The sequence below is a fragment of the Strix aluco genome, chromosome 11 (genome assembly GCF_031877795.1).
Source record: "Strix aluco isolate bStrAlu1 chromosome 11, bStrAlu1.hap1, whole genome shotgun sequence".
Classification (NCBI taxonomy): domain Eukaryota; kingdom Metazoa; phylum Chordata; class Aves; order Strigiformes; family Strigidae; genus Strix; species Strix aluco.
This window is the reverse complement of record NC_133941.1, coordinates 22,780,932-22,799,311: the sequence shown is the minus strand read 5'-3', so window position 1 is coordinate 22,799,311 and position 18,380 is coordinate 22,780,932. Positions and strand designations below refer to the sequence as shown.

The window sequence follows — 18,380 nt, the reverse complement described above, 5'->3', positions numbered from 1 at the left end:
ATTCATATGTTTACCTTGTACTAACTTATCTTTATGATGCCATTTCATGTGGGAGAGGGTGTGCTTTCATGCATGATCTGCAATGAGATCTATTAGTCTCAGTACCAGCCCAAATTTAGTTTGTATATAGTACTGATACAAGTTCTAAGTTTTATACTGTTTGGGACTTCAGTTGGAACTCCTTCTTCACTTTTGGTAATGGGAAATCACATCTAAACTCTTCCTGTTTTTCTGCAGTCAGAATGTATTTATGGTGTTTGGTTTTTTTTTTTGGGGGGGGGGTGTGAATACCCAGCATGTCTGAGCAATGGAATGGTGTCCAGTGAACTGAAGTGTACGAAGCATTAAGAATAATGAAACAAAAGCTTTCAATTACATTAATCATAAAATTAAACCATTATTTAAAAACATTAAATACTATCAAAGAATACTTTTTTTCCTGTGCCTTGAAGTGACCAGGAGCCCTGAGGCCTTAGCGTAAGGTTGATACCATTATAACTCACGTGGGATTTCTTGGAAGGCTATGCATTGTGTCATGGGTTCTGTTTAATTGTGTTGATGAAAAGGTGACTTTGATGGTAGAAGCACTGTAATAATACAAGAAACTGATGTACGTTATTGGAAAAAAGCTGCTCACTTGCTAGAGGCAATACAAAGCTGTACATCTAGTAAGAATATCGTGAGTAAAATATAAACTGGCACTACTTAAAGTTCCAATATAAATGCATTTATAAAACTTGTGAGCTACAGTTTCATCAAATAACGTGGGGATGTCAGCTTTTACAAACCTCTGGTTTGTTTCTCTTCTGTAACAGAATAAACTATCCTGCTATAAATACTGGACTGGTATAGCTGTAAGCCAGTACAATTGATATTTAGTGATTAGAGGAGCAGTTCTGCATTATTCACCTACTGCTGCTAGCACAGAGGAGTTCAAGATTTGTACCTGACATGGAGTAAGAGGAGAATTCATCACTACTAGAAACTGTTTATTTACTGTAAAACATGATATGGTACAAAATATAGATTTCTGGTACTAGAAATTGGAGAGGGCATTTTGGAAAATTGCTTCTACCAAGTATTGAGTTTTGGTTAAGAGCAAGAATAGAAAAGTGAAACAACTAATCTGATTTGAATTTATAGTGTTTGCTGCAGAATATGTGAGAAGTGCACTCATTTTTATTTTTGGTTATATACAATGAAACTTGTGTGTTTAAAAAACGCTTCAGGATTACACATGTCTCTGGAATACACACACATCTTTTAGGGGAGAGCATCCCCTGGCTTAGGGACAAAGGTTTTTTCCTAAGACTTTCACTGAACCTAGGCATGAGGTGTGCCTTTTCTGGGAGGTTCCATGATGACATTTTTCACTAACTGCATTGGAAGGACACACACATACAGTTTTTAACTTTTCAGCGGAAGAACTGGAGGTGGACCTAAGCAACTGCTATTCCTAGTGCAGCATACCAGGGGGTGTTTCCTGCCTTGTAGGCTGTGATCCCACTAGCAAAAAGTGGAGGGAGCCAGACTTCAAACCTACCAACTATGTGAATGACTTGCATTTTACTGTAGTGCGATTTTGTTCCATCACCCATTTTATCTTCACTTAAAAGGATTTATCAGACATGCTTGTTAATGGGGTAGCAGTATTAGTCTGAAGGATTTGGGGCAGTAGTTGTAAAGACTAAAATGCTTGAGGGGGAAGTGTTACAGCTCTTGGTCCTCCTATAATTGAAAAAAGCGAAGTATCTCATAAATGTTGACCCTGTGTTATCTTTCAAACTGACTTGCAGTCGGGTTCCAGGAGTCTCTTAATTACAGACCCCATCCAAACTGGTCGAGGTGATAGTTTCTTTGCCAGCCAGGCGTGACCCAGGCTGGTTAGTACCAGCCTCCCTGGAACTGCCAGAGATGATGAGCTGTCCAGGAGCCGGCGTGGCTGGAGGCTGATGGCCTCTTGTGAACAGGGTGTGCATCCAAAGTAGTACCTCCTTTCACACAGACTGCGGGGCAGAGATGAATAAATGCTGATTCCCATCATTACAGGTCCAAGTCAGCTTTGAATTGGTGACTACTTCTGCTTCTTTGGCATGACCAGTTTGGGTTTGTGGGCTTGGGGAAGTTGGCGTGTGCAAGAATTGCTGGGTTACCTTTATGTATTTCCCTATCTGAACTCCCCAATGGACGTGGTCCTCTTTGTAAGAGCTACAGCTCTCCCTTTTACCTACCTGTAAGCCCTCTGTGTGCTTCAGGGAGTTACTGTAATAGCCAGAGGCTTCTGAAATGAGGGATGCTGCAGACAAGGAATCTACTGCTGTTGAGATACAGTGTTGTATTTCCAAACGTATGCAATAAAAGCATTGCAAGGATTATTGGGCCTGTCATTTCTGCGGTATTGAAGCAGCTGTGATATTAGTTAGCTGCTGTGCCTTTGCACTACCAGATTTTGCTGTCTTTTCTCACGTATGTCCATGGGCTCATGTTCATGTGTGTTCTGGCAGCAGGCAGGAGAGGTTTGTAAGCTGATCACTCCATAGTTCCCAGTAAACTGCTGGATCAAAGCAAAACTGGGATGATGCATGTGCAGAGGGAGAGAGGTACCAGTAAGGTGAGCGGTTCCTAGCCTCAAGCTGACCTACACCTTCTCTGGGATGAAGCCTTTGAGCTGCATTCTGGTTTTCTGATCAGGTGAGACCAGTGTGAGAAAGGAGTGGAAAGGAAAGACTTGCCCAGAAGCCACTGGAGTCCTCCTAGTGTGTTCAGTGGTTTCAGAGCATTGCTACTCACAACAGTGAGTACTTTTAGTGCTGGATTTTGGATGGCACTATTACTGCTATCCATCTCCTGTTCAGTTCCCATAGGCTTTAGGGTAGGAGAGATGGATGAGGAGAGGCTACAACAACTTGTCGTTTTGTATTAAGAGATACCCCTGGCAATATTAGTCAGTATTTGGGAGGTGAAGTAATGATGGCAGACAAAGATGTGGTGGCAGGTTTGAAGGCTGTTATATGCCAGTCCTTAAGTTTGCTGAATATTGCTAGGTCAAATGCTTTATGTTCACTAAAATGAAACTTCCTATCTTTCTATTCTATTGGGTAAATACTTGTTCTGGTTTGTGACACTGGAACATTTGTAGCAGTTTAAGTTTAAAAAAAAAAATCACATCAGTGATATGTGGGACTCTGTTATTCTTTTCAAGGAAAAAATTCCTTGCTTTTTCCTGTTTTCAGTATGCAGATGACTTGGTTTAATAAGCATAGCTCTGAAGAATGAAGTAGTTAACAAACCTTGATTGAGACTGCAATGAGGAAGCTCAGTTTACACTCTTTTTTCTTTTGTTGTCTTTGAGCTTACCTTTATTCTGAGTTCACACATCTCTTTCCAGCGATTGCCTGTTAACCCCAATGTGTATCACGTGTGACTAGTCAGAGGTAACCTGAAAGAAAATTTTTGTTCTGTAGAAAGTTAGAGATCCTGCCCAGCAGGGTGCTGAATTGAATGGAAGTGCTATATTCAAGGTAGCCATTAGACTTTCTCATATTTGGAAAAGAACAAAAAGACTATTAGGATATTACCGTTCTCAAATAATCCATGAAAATAGTTTTCCTACTGTGCGAGATGGGTTTTTTTTATCTCGGTATTAAATCAAAATGTAATGCAGTAATCGTACTTCTGTAATTGATTTATTCTTTCTGTTACTACTGTGATGGGCAGGCCCAAGATTATGTTTTTTCAGTGAGTGCTCATTCCTTCATTCCATTATGCATAATAACAGAATCCTGCTGAAAGGTCTATAATTAGTGGTGAAATGAATAAATTTTCTCATCCTGAAACTTATCTTTTTAAAATGCTACTGACTGGACAGGTCTTACTATACTTAATATTTTATCACTTCTTTTAAGAGTCTTCAGCCCAGTAGAATTTTTCTGACCCTGTCTGATATACAAAGTCTTGCAAACTAACCCATTTTTTTGGACAGGAAAATCTCCATTTCATGTGTCTGCATTACTGGACATACTGTTTTGTACATTGCTGGAGATGCACTGATGCTGATGTAGACCTGCTTAGCAGGAGGGCAAGGACATGATGGCAAGCATGCTTGCCTCTGAGCTCAGTGAGGTTTTAGATATCTGATATGACTATACGTACAGCAAGCTAGGCCTCTTTTTTTTCAGACTCCTGGAATTAGAGCATTTCTTTACTTAGAGTATTGCACATTTGTTGTGATCCATAGGGGCACGTAACATCACTCAGACACAATAGACTAAAATAAAAATCCCAGAAAGCTCTAATAGCCTTTAGTTGGGACTGGAAGTTTCCTGGGGACAGCTACCTTGTTTTGAATTGCTGCTCAGGACATACACCTGTAGAAGCTTTATAGTGAAACAAGCTAACACCTACTCGTGATATAAGTAGTATCGTTTATATAGCCATTAATGAATTCTCCCTGAAGCTTTTTTCCTTAAAGGTAATCTGTTCATCTGCATTACAAATGCTGAAAGACTTAATATACTACAAAAGAACAACCTGTAACAGGTATAGTTTTCTTTCTTGAGGCAAGTTCTGTGCTCAAAGCAAGGCTTCACCAAATGCATTGATTCTAGTAGTGCTCTGTAAAGATTTGGTTCAATCTTTTCCTTTTGTAAAATTGAAATTAGAATGCTCTTTAACATGTGGTTATTGTATACTCATACCTGTAGTAGGTATCCTAAAGTAAAATAGTTCTTGTGGCTTGCAAGAAGATGTATTTCAGATGGAGTATGATTATTTAGCATGGAAGTTTGACATGTTGTTATAAACCTTGGCTTTTACCCAGTTCTTTTTATTCTGATGGGAGTGACAACTCTAAATAGGTGAGGAGATATGACTTGGCTTACTACCACATGGGTGGGTGTGGGGCTGTGAAACTGTTAAAGTCCTGTCCACCGGTGGGATTTTACAGTAAGATTCCAGTTCTTTTGGCTGTTTTTCTACCCTGCCATGTAAAGCAAAATTTTGCATCCTGAACATGGACAAACAGAGTTTTAAAACTGTTGTTTCTACTTTCTATGTAATCTGTTTTTATAGAACATTGCCATAACTTTACTCATTGCCCAAATAAAGTATCTGCTAAGCTTGAAATTGTTGCAGAAGTAGTTGTGTACATCAGTCTATATAATATGCCTTAATGGTTATTTTGAAAATGATTACTTTCATGAGTCAGATGGAAAGCTGGTCCTGAAGCTGCTTTTGGAAGCAGCTTTACATTTTGCTGTTTCACTTCTAAGTATAGCTTTAAGTGTAAACAACAAATCAGACGACAGAAGACTTCCAGCTTGTTTATTATTATTTTAAGAGGGGGAATAATGGAGAGAATTGAACATTTCCTGCTGGGGTGAGCCAGAAACTTGCTAAAATCTTCTGAGTGAGGAAAAGCCATTGATGAGCTCTGTCTCTGAAGCTGCACTGCTTCTGGTATTTAAGATGCTACTTTCACCTAAACAAAGAAGAAACTTACTGATTGGGAATAGGAACATCTCACATTCCCAATTTGAGTGGCTTTTCTGTCTTGTGCTTTTCTCAAAGATTTCTTCAAAATTGTGATATTCCTGTAAATGGCTTTCAATTTTTACGAGCTGATGATCTCCCACCAAGAATGTTTTGTTGGAAAATTGCCAACCAACTCAGCAACTGAAAGCCAAGATACTTTGGTTGTCATTTTCCTGCTTGATGTATTTATAGGAGGATAGTGGTGACTGTCTCTTGGGTATGCCAAACAAAAGATAATAAGTCATTTTGGTAACGTGAATGGAGATGTCTTCTGAAATCTCCAGTTTTCACAGATGCGGACTGACAGTTGGAGGGTGATGGCAGTACTTTCTTTAAACTTAAAAATCATTCAGGATTTTAAATAGTCCCTTTGGTTTGTGGTCTTCTGTAAGTCTCAGGTACTGGGTTTTTTGGTTTTCTTTGCATGTGGCTTTTCAGTCAAGGTTTGTTATGATGGTACCTGTTCCTCCTGGCCTTTGTTTGCAATGGGATTACAGTAAAAACTACCAATAACAAAGTTATTTCTACTTCTATTGACTATAACAATCTTAAGGATGTGTTTTGCCGTATTTCCTACTGAGAACGAAGCTCCTGGGATCAGGAAGAAGAACTTTTGTACTTCGGTGGGGTGTCTGGGTTAATATTTAGTTCTTCTCAAAACAGTGGAAACCAGCCAGAGATGAGAGGAGAAATCTTGGAGGAAATTGCGTGACATTTATCACATCATTGATATAACTTATATATATAAATGGAATATATACCATTTAAAATAAAGTGCTGTAGCATAGAAGATATTATATATTATTATAGCCTTTGTCTTCATTAAGGTCTGCCTTAAAAGAAATAATGCAATATATTGACAGAAATGTTTTACCTTTCTCCTTTTTTTCAGCTGTGATGGTATAATTTCCTTTGTCTGGGTCAAAAGAATAAAAATAATCCAGAGCCCAGCAGGTGCTTACAGCATAAGAAGAAACATTAAATATTGATCAAAAATCCTGGCTTTTAAAGAATGCTTAAAGAAAATCTAATGCTTTATTTCAAACTACAAGTAGTGGGTTTTTTCAGCAGTGCGTTCATTCAGTCCTGCAAACCTGAGTAAAATTGACCATCTCTGAATAACTCTTTGGTATTTACTTGAATAAATCTTAGCCTTCAAAATACAAATTTAGCAGTTGCAAAACTTAGCAGCTTTTTTTGCCTTTGGAGATCCTAAAAATAAAGAAGGGATGCTGATAACCACCAGCTTAAAAATAAAGAGGTGGTCCATCTTCCGTTGTTGTTAGCTGTGCTGAGTTGGAAGCGATCAGCTTGGGAGAGCGGTGGGTTCCAGCCTTGGTGCAGGGTAAAGAGCACCTTGCAGAGGCCCAGCCCTTACCTTGCAACTTTTCCTTGCCTTATTTAAAATACTTCTTGAGTTTTAGTGAGAGGAATAGTGAGTTGATGGAAAAGTGGTCTTAGGATGGCTGGTTGCTGCTTCTAGTGACCCCAGAATGCTTTGAGCACTCAATGACATTTTCTGTGTTTAGATGGTTCACATGGTTTTGTTGTTCTAGTCAATGGCAAAGGCAGAAAATTAAGGCATTAAAAATCCAGTTGTTTCAGCTGTATTTGAAAACTTGATAGCACAAGCAATTACATGTAACATCTTTTTCAATTGTAAGATGTATGCTCTGCAAGCTATAATTTACTGAAAACTGAGTGTGGGACACTGAGTTAAACACTTTATTCATTAATTTTTTTATTACTCGTGGGGATGTGTAGGTGAGTTTATTTCTTTTCCTTCTCTTGTGTTCATGCAGCTTTCAGGGATAAAGTAATTATGTAGAAAAAGCTGCTTTAAAGTTACATTTGTCTATCAGAATATGTATGTTTATATGAAAGCCTTAACAACTTAAAGTGACCAGAGAGGCTTTAAAAAATGAGAAGGAAAGCAAAAAAGACTCATGAATTAGCACTGTGTCAGCTCAGCTTTGAATTCATGAAGCTGCAATGTGACACTAGGATTTAGCCCTGTGCCAGTCCTTTCCTCACCTCTGTTCTGGTCCATTCAAAAGGTGTGTATGAAGATGGATGTCAGGCTGCTTGGGTTTTTAGGGTAGGGTGCCAGGATGGAAATGCAGACCACTTCTGAAGTCTTGTGGATGCTTATATGTTAAAACATTTTCAATAAAATAAAGTAATAAAGCCGTTTGATATCAGATCCTGTCTTGATTAACAAGAACTGACAAAGTATTATCTTTTAAATATTTAAGAGCTCTTCTGGATGTGTATTTGTGGGATTGTTTTTCCATTCTGTGTTGTTTTATAAAAGCTCTTTCATATGCGATAGAATAAATCTTGTGATAACAAATAACGATGGTGGTAACACCCAAGTTTTCAGAGCTCTTAAAAAGGTCGAGAGTGTTGTTTGTATGGGTAGATCCTGCGTTGCATATGCAAAATGCTGCGGTGTTTATAGTGGTGAGAGATACTGTGAAATGGAAATTATCGTTCTTCCTTAAATGAAGGGCAGTGATGATTCTTCATCACCTCAAGTAGAAAGGCAATTGTAACAATTTCAGAAGAGTGTTTTCTTACACTCAGTTAAGCTCTACAGCAAACCTTGTGAGTTCTCATATCTGCTGGCTGTTTGGACAGAGGAACTGTGCAGTACAGCTCCTTATGGCTTGCTTCTTTCCAGGTTGAAGTTGATTAACTTTGCTCTGGGCAGCAGAATTTTCCACCGTGCTAATTTCTCTTCCATTTTAAAGTATTCCATGATGTAAGCTACCAAGAACATTAACTGATATTCCTACTTGTAGTATACCCTGACACCTTTCTGTGACCTACGCTCAGTCCACTGAATTGCATCACTCTTCCCGCTGCCTGAGTATCTCGTGGGACAAGAGACTATGTTCATTTTTCCTTCTTTCCTCTCAGCTTGTGCTTTTAAAATCGTCTGAACTTCTCTGAGCTTGAAGAAAGTAAAGATAATGTTAGAGCATGTAATGAAGGGGGAGAAAAAACCCGTCAATTCTTGGTAGCTATTTCTACAATAGATTCTGCAAATTAGGTTTTAGTACTGTTTGCTTTCTGGCATTAGACTTAAACTTTTACTAGCCATAACTTTTTCTACCGCCTCTAGCATAATATGCAAGTTGTCATTGGAGATGGAAGTCATTCTAATAAGAAATCATAGGTTGGTTGTTTTTTTTTTTTTGTCAAACCAGGGAAGATTCTTTAGTTCCTAAATAAATACCCTTGTCTTTGATTTTGAGGAGGCAACTTGAGTGCTAGCTTATTGTCACTTAAGTGCTAGAGTTTGCAAGTTCATATTGATTACCTTTTATTTGAGTCTCTGATAAGATTATGACATGGAAAGGGTGTTTTGAGGCTTTTGTTTGCTCTGGAATCTCCTGCTTTCCTTTGTATATTTGGTTCCTGGTTTTGCAGAGCCTACTGATGTATACAAGGTTTCTGTGGCACTCAGGCTGGATTGTTTAGGAGGGAGGAAAGAAAAGAATCGGGCAAATGGTTGTTTTCTTCTGGATTTTGTGTTTGTTCATGAAATGCTGGGAGTATTGTATTTCTGTTCCTCTTCAGAGGAGGAAACCTTGTCAGTATAAATGACACTAAATTTCCGTACTTTAAAAATATTGGGGGGAGGGAGGAGAGGCTTTGTTCCCATTTTGATTGATGAAATTATCTCACCTTGAGAAAAATATGCTCTTTAGGGACTTCTGTAACTTAGTACATCTTATCCATCATTTTTGCACATTTATGAAATTCAGACAAGTGTGGGTTTTTAAATATTTTAAATTACTTTCATTTGAAAACCTTAGCCCTTTCTGAGTAGTGCCTAATAAGTCTGGGGATTAGATTCCTAAACATATTTGCCTATGACCTTTTCAGCTAAAGAGTGAAGAAAAGCTTAAAAAAAAAAAAAAAAAAGTACAAGCTAATCTGCTTCCAGAATAATGTCAGAGGCTGGTGCTTTTCACTTGCAAATATGGAACATAAATCTTTCTTACTGCATGTTTACAGAAGATCTTTATTGCGGGTTCAGAGGCTGTCAGCATATATTTTAATATCGCAGTTATTGACTTCAACTGTTAACTGTTTTTTAACTTCTAATAGATTTATTCTATACTTAAGTAGACTGTTTTCATTTTTAAAAGTCTTATTAGTAGGGAAAGTACATCAAGCCTTAGAAAAACTAACTGAATTACAAAGGGAGAGAATGCATGAGAAGGTCTACCATTTTTAGACTATCTGGCTTATAAATGCTGAAAGTAGTTATGTCCTAAGTATTTGTGTATTACTTTACAGGTCTGAAGGTGAAAGTTCAAGAAGCATCAGGTATGTGTACATTGTATTCTTTCTATATTGATGTCTTTGTTCTAAGGAAATACTTTATTTATAAAGCATAACATTATTTAAAAGCATTATGTAGAAACAGAATTTTTTTTAAAATGTGTTTTTTATTGGTTCTACTTAGCATGCCATTTGTATTTTGAATAAAGGATCTTCTACCTTGGATAAGTTCAGTAATATATAACATGACATCTCCTGAACCCTTCTATCTCCAATATGATTTAAGACTCATATATTGGTTTTGAAAATTGCAAAAGCTTATTTATAATTAGTTTCCAGTGTTTGTAATCAAAATTCATACTCAATAGTCATTTGTATTGGCAAAGCTGTGAGCCAGCTGCCTGCCAGGTTCTGGGGGCAACATCTGTGTTGGGGAGAAGTCCATGTACTTGTTCAGGCCTTCTTAGTAGTCTCCTCTTTACTTGACAGCGAGAACCTTCATTGACTCATTATCACAATACTCGTTATGCGCTTGGAAAATTCAGATAATTTAGAGAATTTAATTTAACTATCAGATACTTTAACTTATTCATTTAGTATTTTATACGCATTACTTCAAGGGTAATATTTTAAACCTACCTCTTTGAAAATGTGGCTGTGTGAGTCAAACTTGCAGAGCTTGTAGAAGTGCTCTAAACAGAACTGAAACGTAAAAAATGCATGCTTGAATTTGAAAGTGTTCCACACTCATTAGACTATTACAATTAAGCAGATGTCTTGATTCTCCAGGAATGTGGCCACTGATCAATGACAAAAAGGTCTAAAATATTGTCTGTGGGTTCACTGTAATACCCTGCAGCTTGTTTTGGGGATTGTCAGGACTTTGCATCTAAAGACACTGTATTTTATTTCTTTAAAAAAAAAAAAAAAGGACCTTCATTTGCAGAATTAAAAATTCAGTTCTTACCCACATGTATGCAGACTGTCCACAAAATTAGGTGAATTTCAGAATAATCGATCTGATATTAGGAAAACAGAAGTCTGTGGGAAGTGATCGAAGATCCTCTGAAATGCTTTTTTTCTTAAAACAGAAATCAAAATCAGTGTGGTATTGACCTGAGTTCAAGGTTGTGCATGGGAGGTTGGTAGCATACGTTAATATGCAGCAACTGAACTGCACAAAATAAATCACAAGCTGCTATAGTTAAGATTGTAGTAAGAAGATGCCTGTACTTTATTCCTTGGGTTTACTCCCCGTAGAGTTGCCAATATGCTGGCAAGCTGTGGAAAGACTAATGCTGATCAGCTATTGCTAAAATAAGTCCAGTGGCATGTGAATTTACAGAACTGTAATTGAGGTCACATTTCAACCTGTAACAGTCATTCTTGCTTTGACCTGCTGAGTCTCCTGTGGGATTTGGTTGCCCAGGTTGGTGGGGTGGCATCACTGCTGCTGCTGCACTCTGGTAAGAGTCGAGTTCATCTATGAGAGATTGTATTTTGAGGTATTTAAGTAGTGTATAGGCACAGCTGAAAGCCAATTACTTTAGATCTAGTTTGGGTGCTACTTAAAAACTAAACACTAATAGGACTCTAGCCCTTGCTCCTGGCATGCATCTTAACGAACTAGGATTATTTCGTTGCGGGGTGGTGTGGATGTGTGTTGTTTGACTGATAAACTAAGGGACTGGGCTGCAAGACTGATGGAATAATGTTAGTATGTCTTGCCAGACGAATTCCACACATTAAAGGAAGGGTCTGCTCAGACTCGGTGCATCTACAGAAACTACAATAGTGCACGGGGCGTATTTCTCCTGTATACAGGCTTCAGGGTTGTGATGGTGAAAATCAACACCATGTGTTCTCTACAGAGACCTGCAGGCAATCAGCATGAGTCTTGGAGCGCTGATATCATCTTCTGTTTTGAGGCTGTTCAGTGAATTAATTCTGTTATTCAGCATGAACTTGAGTTACTGCAAGACAGTTCCAGACTTTTATGATAGTCTAAAATTAGGCTAACAGATGAATGCAGTAGCAGGCGACTCAAGCAGAAGGCAGAGCCATACTCTTCCTGAAATGCTCTTTCAGTCCAACTCTCTTCCATCCTCTCTCTTAAACTGTGTTTCTTTAGAGCAGAGGTGAAATGTCACCAAGGATGTGCTTTTGTTTCTGCCTGCATAAAACCCTGGTCAGCTTTTGTCTTGTCTTGGGTGAAAGCTCACTTAGCTCTTTATCTGTGTCTAGGTAGCTTCTTTACATTGTGGTTAATTTGCTTCATACTGTTTTCCTTTATTTCTGGCAAATGAAGATGAACTGTAATCATCTCAAATGAAATTATAAGGTCAGTCTAGGGGACAGTGGCTAAACTCTGAAGAGAAGGAATCATCATTCCTTCTGACATATCACCAAAATGCCAGCGAATCAGTATGCTGACCGTACTATGCCAGTGTCTTCTGCCAAACTATTCAGTTGAATCCATGAAATAGAGTATAGCAAGGAGCTGCAAGCAGGTGAGAAGCCAGGAATAAAATGTACTTGTCTCAGCATTAACTGGACAGATCCTATATTGAGTGAAATCAGTTAAGGGCTTATGTCTGCAGTTAATAAGCAAAAGTATCAGTTAGCATTGTAGTGTTTGACTCTCACTAGCATTAGCACTTAAGATTAAAGGATCACTCTAAATGAATTCTGAGATGCAACCATTTATTTTTTTACCTCCTTTCTACCAGAAGATTGTTTTGAGATCAGATGGATGGCAGTTTGGCATGTATTTCTCTGACACTAGAAACCTGTACCCTACGACAGGGGCTTGTTGCATGGAAGTAAGATCTTTCTCGTGTTCATTGCTACATGGGTACAAGATGAACCAGGGCAGTAATTAACTTTTATGGGCAGCAATTAACTTTTGTCTTTGCATTTTTAGCAGATGCAAAGAGAGAAACAGATCAGCTCTGACCCACACTGGAGTGGCGTGGGCATTGGCTTGTAGAGTAGATCCACTCTGAACCAGCTTCATCCTTCTCTCTTCCCTCCTTACGTCCTGTCAAACGCACACCATTGTCATTCCATTAAACTTTTTAATGCTTCTAGGAGGGTCTTCTTAGGAAGTTTTCTCTGAGCAGTAAACAGAAGAATTAGGATTCAAGAGGGCAGGCAAATGTGGATATCTTGTGGGGTTTTTGCTTGTTTTGTCCCTGTCTTTTCGTCGCTCCTCTCCCCACCCCCAAGCTGTGCTGTGCAGCTGGGTTTGGCAGACTGTAGGACTGATGCCAAACATGCCTCTGTGCCCAGGACTGGGAATCCTTGGGTTCAGTTTAGTCTCTTGCAGTTGAGTGAGTGTAATCAGACTCTTGACCAAGATACTTGTTTTGGAATAGATGGCTTTTTTCATACTGGAATGGGATATCCAATACAAGTGATGGCCTCGAATTTTATACTGTTGCTCAGTTGCAAAAGTTATTGCCTTGGTGGATTTGTTTTCAGTAGCTATATATATATACACATATATATATTCGTAACAATGAAAATTTATCCAAAAGATGTTTTGAAGTGCTCTGAAATGCAGTAAACACTGAATCTGACTATGCAGAGACAAGGTTGATGCAGAAAAGCAATATGATTCTAGATAATACACTGAAACAATTGAAAATAATCTGGGTTTTTTTTCCCCTTGGTTTTCTCATTGTGACAAAAAAATAATAAATTATCCCATTGTTTGTGCAAGCCCTTAAAATTCTTTCTGCTTATGATATTGTTGTACTGTAATAAACTTGCATTTGTTTTCTTCTGGTGAATGCAATGTAATTTTCAAGCCTAGGTATTTGTTAAATCTATTGAAATTGATAAATTGCTTTGAACATTTTGCATTCTCAGATGTAATGAATATGTACACAGTGAGCTATGAAATTGTCAGTGTGATGGTCCTTTTTAATTATCTGTCTTTGTTCACATGTTTTCAGCAGAAAACGTAATTTGTTTTACGAGAAATTTTAATATTTAGTAGTATGACCTGACAGTTACAGATAAGAATGTATATATGTAGTATAATCTATCATATCAAAGTTTGCAAGAATAGTACCTCTCAAGGTTTAATAATTAGAAGATGTTCCTCTTACCTCTACTTGTGGAGCTTATGTGTTTAATGAACACAAGACGATAGAGGACCCAAGCACTGTATACGATACAGAGCGACTCAAAAGATCAGTAAGCATCTCTGGCCAGCAAACCTTTAAAACCTGGCCCAGAAACAATACCTCTATTCTGGCTTTTCTTCTTTTCCCATTTTTATTCTTATAAAAGTAGTAGTATGAATGGCTTAAAGATGTAAGATTTCATTCACTTTCCCTAGGTATTCCTTTGCCGCTTTTCTGCCAGTAAAATAGGTGAGATGAATTACATTTGAGTCGACCAGCTGCTCAACACAACTGCTCTATGATATTCCTGGTGTAATACTTCTGGAGCTGGCGCTTTGGTCAGTTGTCAGCAGCAGGGAGCACCTCTCAGACCTTGTCCCAGCAGCCATCCTGTGCAAAATACGTCTTCAGTCAGACCACTGGAATTGACCTGTCCTTTTTATTTTTTTTTTTTGTTCCTTCCCAGTTATGTGCTTTTTAAAGGAGAAATGAAGCACAAAGTGAGGTAAGCTATAAGTAACAATACTACATAAAAGCAGAGGGTTCTCATGGCTCCTGAACTGAGAGGTGCCAAGGCTATTGCCAAAAAAGTGTGATGTTCTGTGAATACGCATATATTTTAAGAAATATGCAAAGAAAGGGGGGAGAGCCTGAAGGTTAGTTAAAAAGGAAGAAGAAAAAAGAGTGCAGTTGAAGTACTAGCTATGGAGAAAACATCAGCTAAGCTATTCAGCTGAACCAAAAGAAGAGTCTCGGTCTGTAATTCTTCTCAGTATGTAAATAGGTGGAGGGCATGGAAGGTTTTGTGTCTGTTGAGGATCATGCATAAAAGCTGATTTCTTGTAGAGGTGTACAGTAGATTAAGTGGAAAAGTAATTGTCTGATTTACGTTAGAGCAGGAAAGTATTGTAGAATATCAGCCTAATTCTGTGCTGTATGCAGAGTGGGAGGAATGGGTGTTAAACAGATCTTGACAAACTTCAGTAATTGAGCCAGAGAGAAAGTCTAGCAGGAAGCAAAGTTTTGGTGGTTTTGTTTTGTTTTACTCCAGTAAAATTTACTTTAACTGTGTGACTCAGCCTCTTTGATAACCTGCGAAGTGCAGGTTTTGGGGAATTAAAGACAGATGGACTTGTAAAACTGATTTTCAAATTCAAATGTATTGCTTTGCAATCTAAATGACTCAGGGACTACAAGTAAAGAGGGCTTTTTCTGGATGGTTTTAATCATTCCATAAAGTCTTCTACAGTTTTATAACTAGTCCTTTAAATGTCCAAAATCACCCTTTGTTAATAATTTAAAAAACAAAAAAACCCAGATTTCTACATGAATGTCAGGGTGACCCTCTACAGTAGAGTGGAATATGATGAGTTTCTTGATGTTAATTTAAATTAGTTTTATTACTGCTAACAGAAACAAAATATATGGAAACAGCTTCCAGTAGATGAGATGGATGTGGAGTTGCTAATGACTTTAAAATTACAAAGCTTTAATCTGAATTTCAGATGAAAGGACAGCAATATGTTCATCAAGTTGTCAGAGCTGTTTCTGTGTCATCTTTAGTAGTTAACTCTACACTTGTGATGTTAAAAATAAATACGTATTTTTTTCCTAAGTATATTTTTCCTAATATAAATTTTTCCTGAAAATATTTTTCCTAAAAATAGTATGAAACATCTACTTTTACAGAATAAATGAGTGAAAACTAAAAAAAAAAGTGAAATAAGATTCAAAGTACATGTTCATATTTCTTCTTAAAACTGTTACCCAGGGCAACTTGGAATCATGTGAAAAGTGTGCTATAACATATGATTTTCCAGGAGTAGGAGATGATATTGATATAAAAATCTTTGTAGAGAGTGCTCAAATCAGCACTCCATTTGTGGCTGCAGGTCTTGGTCATCTCCCTGAACAATATGGGCAATTCATTCTTTTTGCCACACACCATCTGCTCTCGGTGTATATACACTTCACAAATATTTTGTATTTGACTGAATTCATTGGGTGAACTACTGTCGTTCACCCCTTCGTGCTTCAGGTTTGGACTGAGTTATTAGATTAAGTACAGCAGATACTTGTCCGTGTAATCCAAGGCTACTAAGGAAGGAAATCTGACACTGCAAGCTGAAGGAAAGATGGATGTGAATAGTGTAGCACAGCATTGCCAGCTTGTTTCCAGGATTAGGGCCCAAATGCCAGGAATGCCCTACAGGCACGAGAGCTTCGTGCTGGAACAACAGCTGATGGAGGAAGGTAACAGTGAGGTGAGGTGCCTGAACCCCAGGGTCGGTGACATAGCAAGGAGCATGTTCTCTGGTTTCAGTCCTGATGTCTTACTAAAATCAGTAATTGGTAGAATCCAGCTGGTTTCTCATAACTTGTTTCTGCTAAGCCCTAGTGTTGCTTAGAACTTTTCTGTAAAAGGCTCTTCAGGCTTGTTAATTTTTAACTTTTTGACTACTTATAAATCTGGCAGTTAACTGGAAGACCTTTCTCAGATGCATAGAAACATCTGCATTGTTCTGTACTGTTACCTGTTTGACCACTCAGAACTTAATTTGTAATTGGCGGAGGAACAAGAAGAAAAAAAAAATTCAAAGAAAGCTGGCAAAAACAGTGTAGTCCACTGTCAAAGACTGTGGTAGATGCTTTTATGACGGTAAAAATAGGTAAACTCTCTGAATTATGCATACTAAACACCATTCACCATTTCACTATTGGTGAAAGTTCTATTGAAATTAATTTCTAGTAAAATTAAATACGTATTGTGGAGTGCTGTGTGACATGTATGGGGTGTGAATGCCTTTACAATACAAAGTGAATATAAATTAATGGTGAAAGTGTTCATGATTAAACAGGAATTTTCTCTCACTTCCCTGTTACTTCAGTAAGGCTTGTCTCTAAGACATGGTAAGAAGGCAACAACTTGTGTGGCAAGGAGAATAATTTTCTCAGAGGTTGCTCTTTCTGTGCACAAGCACTTCAACTTCAGTGGTGGTCGCTGGCAGCCCTTCCCCATCAGCCTTCTGAGGAAAGTCACAAGTTTCTTTGACAAGGAAAATGGACGATTAGAGGTTTGGAGGGTGTTTGCAAGATACTTGCCAAGTCGAGAGAGGAGAGTGCGATACTGCTTCATGCAGCCAGGTTAGCTAGAGTTTTGCATCACTGTTTTCAGTGCAGTAATGTATCTGAAACCACATTGTGGCCTACACCCTCTACCTTGGTATACGGTCAGCTGATCTCATCAGAGGTTGTGAATGGTTACAAAGAGCAGAACATGACCATATATATGCTTTAGTTGATGGGGAGCTGTTATTTGAGCTCGGTATATAGTTTTCACAAATTTTTCACTTCATGCTCTTTTTAGTCTTAAATGGAATGAACTTGCAGTAACAAAGCTTTTTCCTCATGTGTAATTGCATTCGGTATAACAAATTAACTTGGCAATGTCAGTAGTGGCATTTTAGGCATTTGGTTTTTGGGAAAGGGATTATGGAAATTGATTGTAAACTGGAACCGGCCCTTCAAGATTTCCTGGTGATACTAAGTGCTTTTATTTTTTTTTACATACCCAGTTTGAGGTGTTTTAAAACTTTCTGATTTTCAAAAATGGTTGAGTGTATACATCAACAATTGGTCTAAGTGTTTCAAATTACATATCTGACTTGCCAAGCAGAATTACTAATATATTCCAAAAAAACCTTCCCAGTCCAGTATTGGTGGTTAATCAGAGTGACATTTTAGCATTGAGCACCCACAACAGTAGATATTTTACCTAGTAAAATTTCAGAAAGTTAACTGTTAATGTAAGTGAGAAGCATACACCTTATTTCATAAACTTTCTGTTGGTTTTATACAACCTCTGTTGGAAGAAGAAAAACAAGAGAGTAATACTGTGCTTTTTTGAGGCAGTTTAGTCACGAAGCGAGTTAACTGAGTTCTAGTTCTCAGGCAATATAGCCAAAATCATATTATTGCCTCAAAGTATAACGTGTAACTGCATGATAGTGCTATCTAGTAGGAGGAATATGGTTGAGAAGGACCTCTCTAACCTGACAGTCCTCAAAAGAAGTCCATGATTCTGTGCTTAATGTAGTAAAGTTGTTTTTTTCTGTATTGCTTTTCAACATGCTGAAGAATCTTTAGGCATATCAGTGTTTCATGACTCAAAAGCTTCAGATACTGCAAATGATTCGAAGCACCACAGCCATGACACCATCTGTGTTTTGTAGAAAAAATGTTCTGCATGAACTAAGCTAACTGTTTTCCCCCCCTTAATACTGTTTCATTAGACTCAGTTGGCAAGGAAATAGAAAAGCGTTGTACTGATAGGTGAATTAAAGGGAAAAGGGCTGATTTTTTTTTTTTTTTGCAATAGTTGCGTAAACACAGGTAGGTGTCTGTTTGCAATTTAATGAA

General features: G+C 37.9%; 1 protein-coding gene across 14 annotated transcripts in view; it reads left to right on the top strand.

The window, feature by feature from the left end:
- The window catches only part of IQSEC1 (IQ motif and Sec7 domain ArfGEF 1), a 357,026-nt gene that overhangs the window by 68,339 nt on the left and 270,307 nt on the right, over positions 1–18,380 (top strand). For 12 of the 14 annotated variants that reach the window (XM_074836701.1, XM_074836683.1, XM_074836685.1 and 9 more), the window contains exon 2: positions 9,844–9,873. The exons of the other annotated variants lie outside the window; for them this stretch is intronic. In XM_074836701.1, the coding sequence (XP_074692802.1) occupies positions 9,844–9,873 (30 nt within the window). The remainder of the gene's footprint in view (positions 1–9,843; positions 9,874–18,380) is intronic. 14 annotated transcript variants of the gene reach the window in all.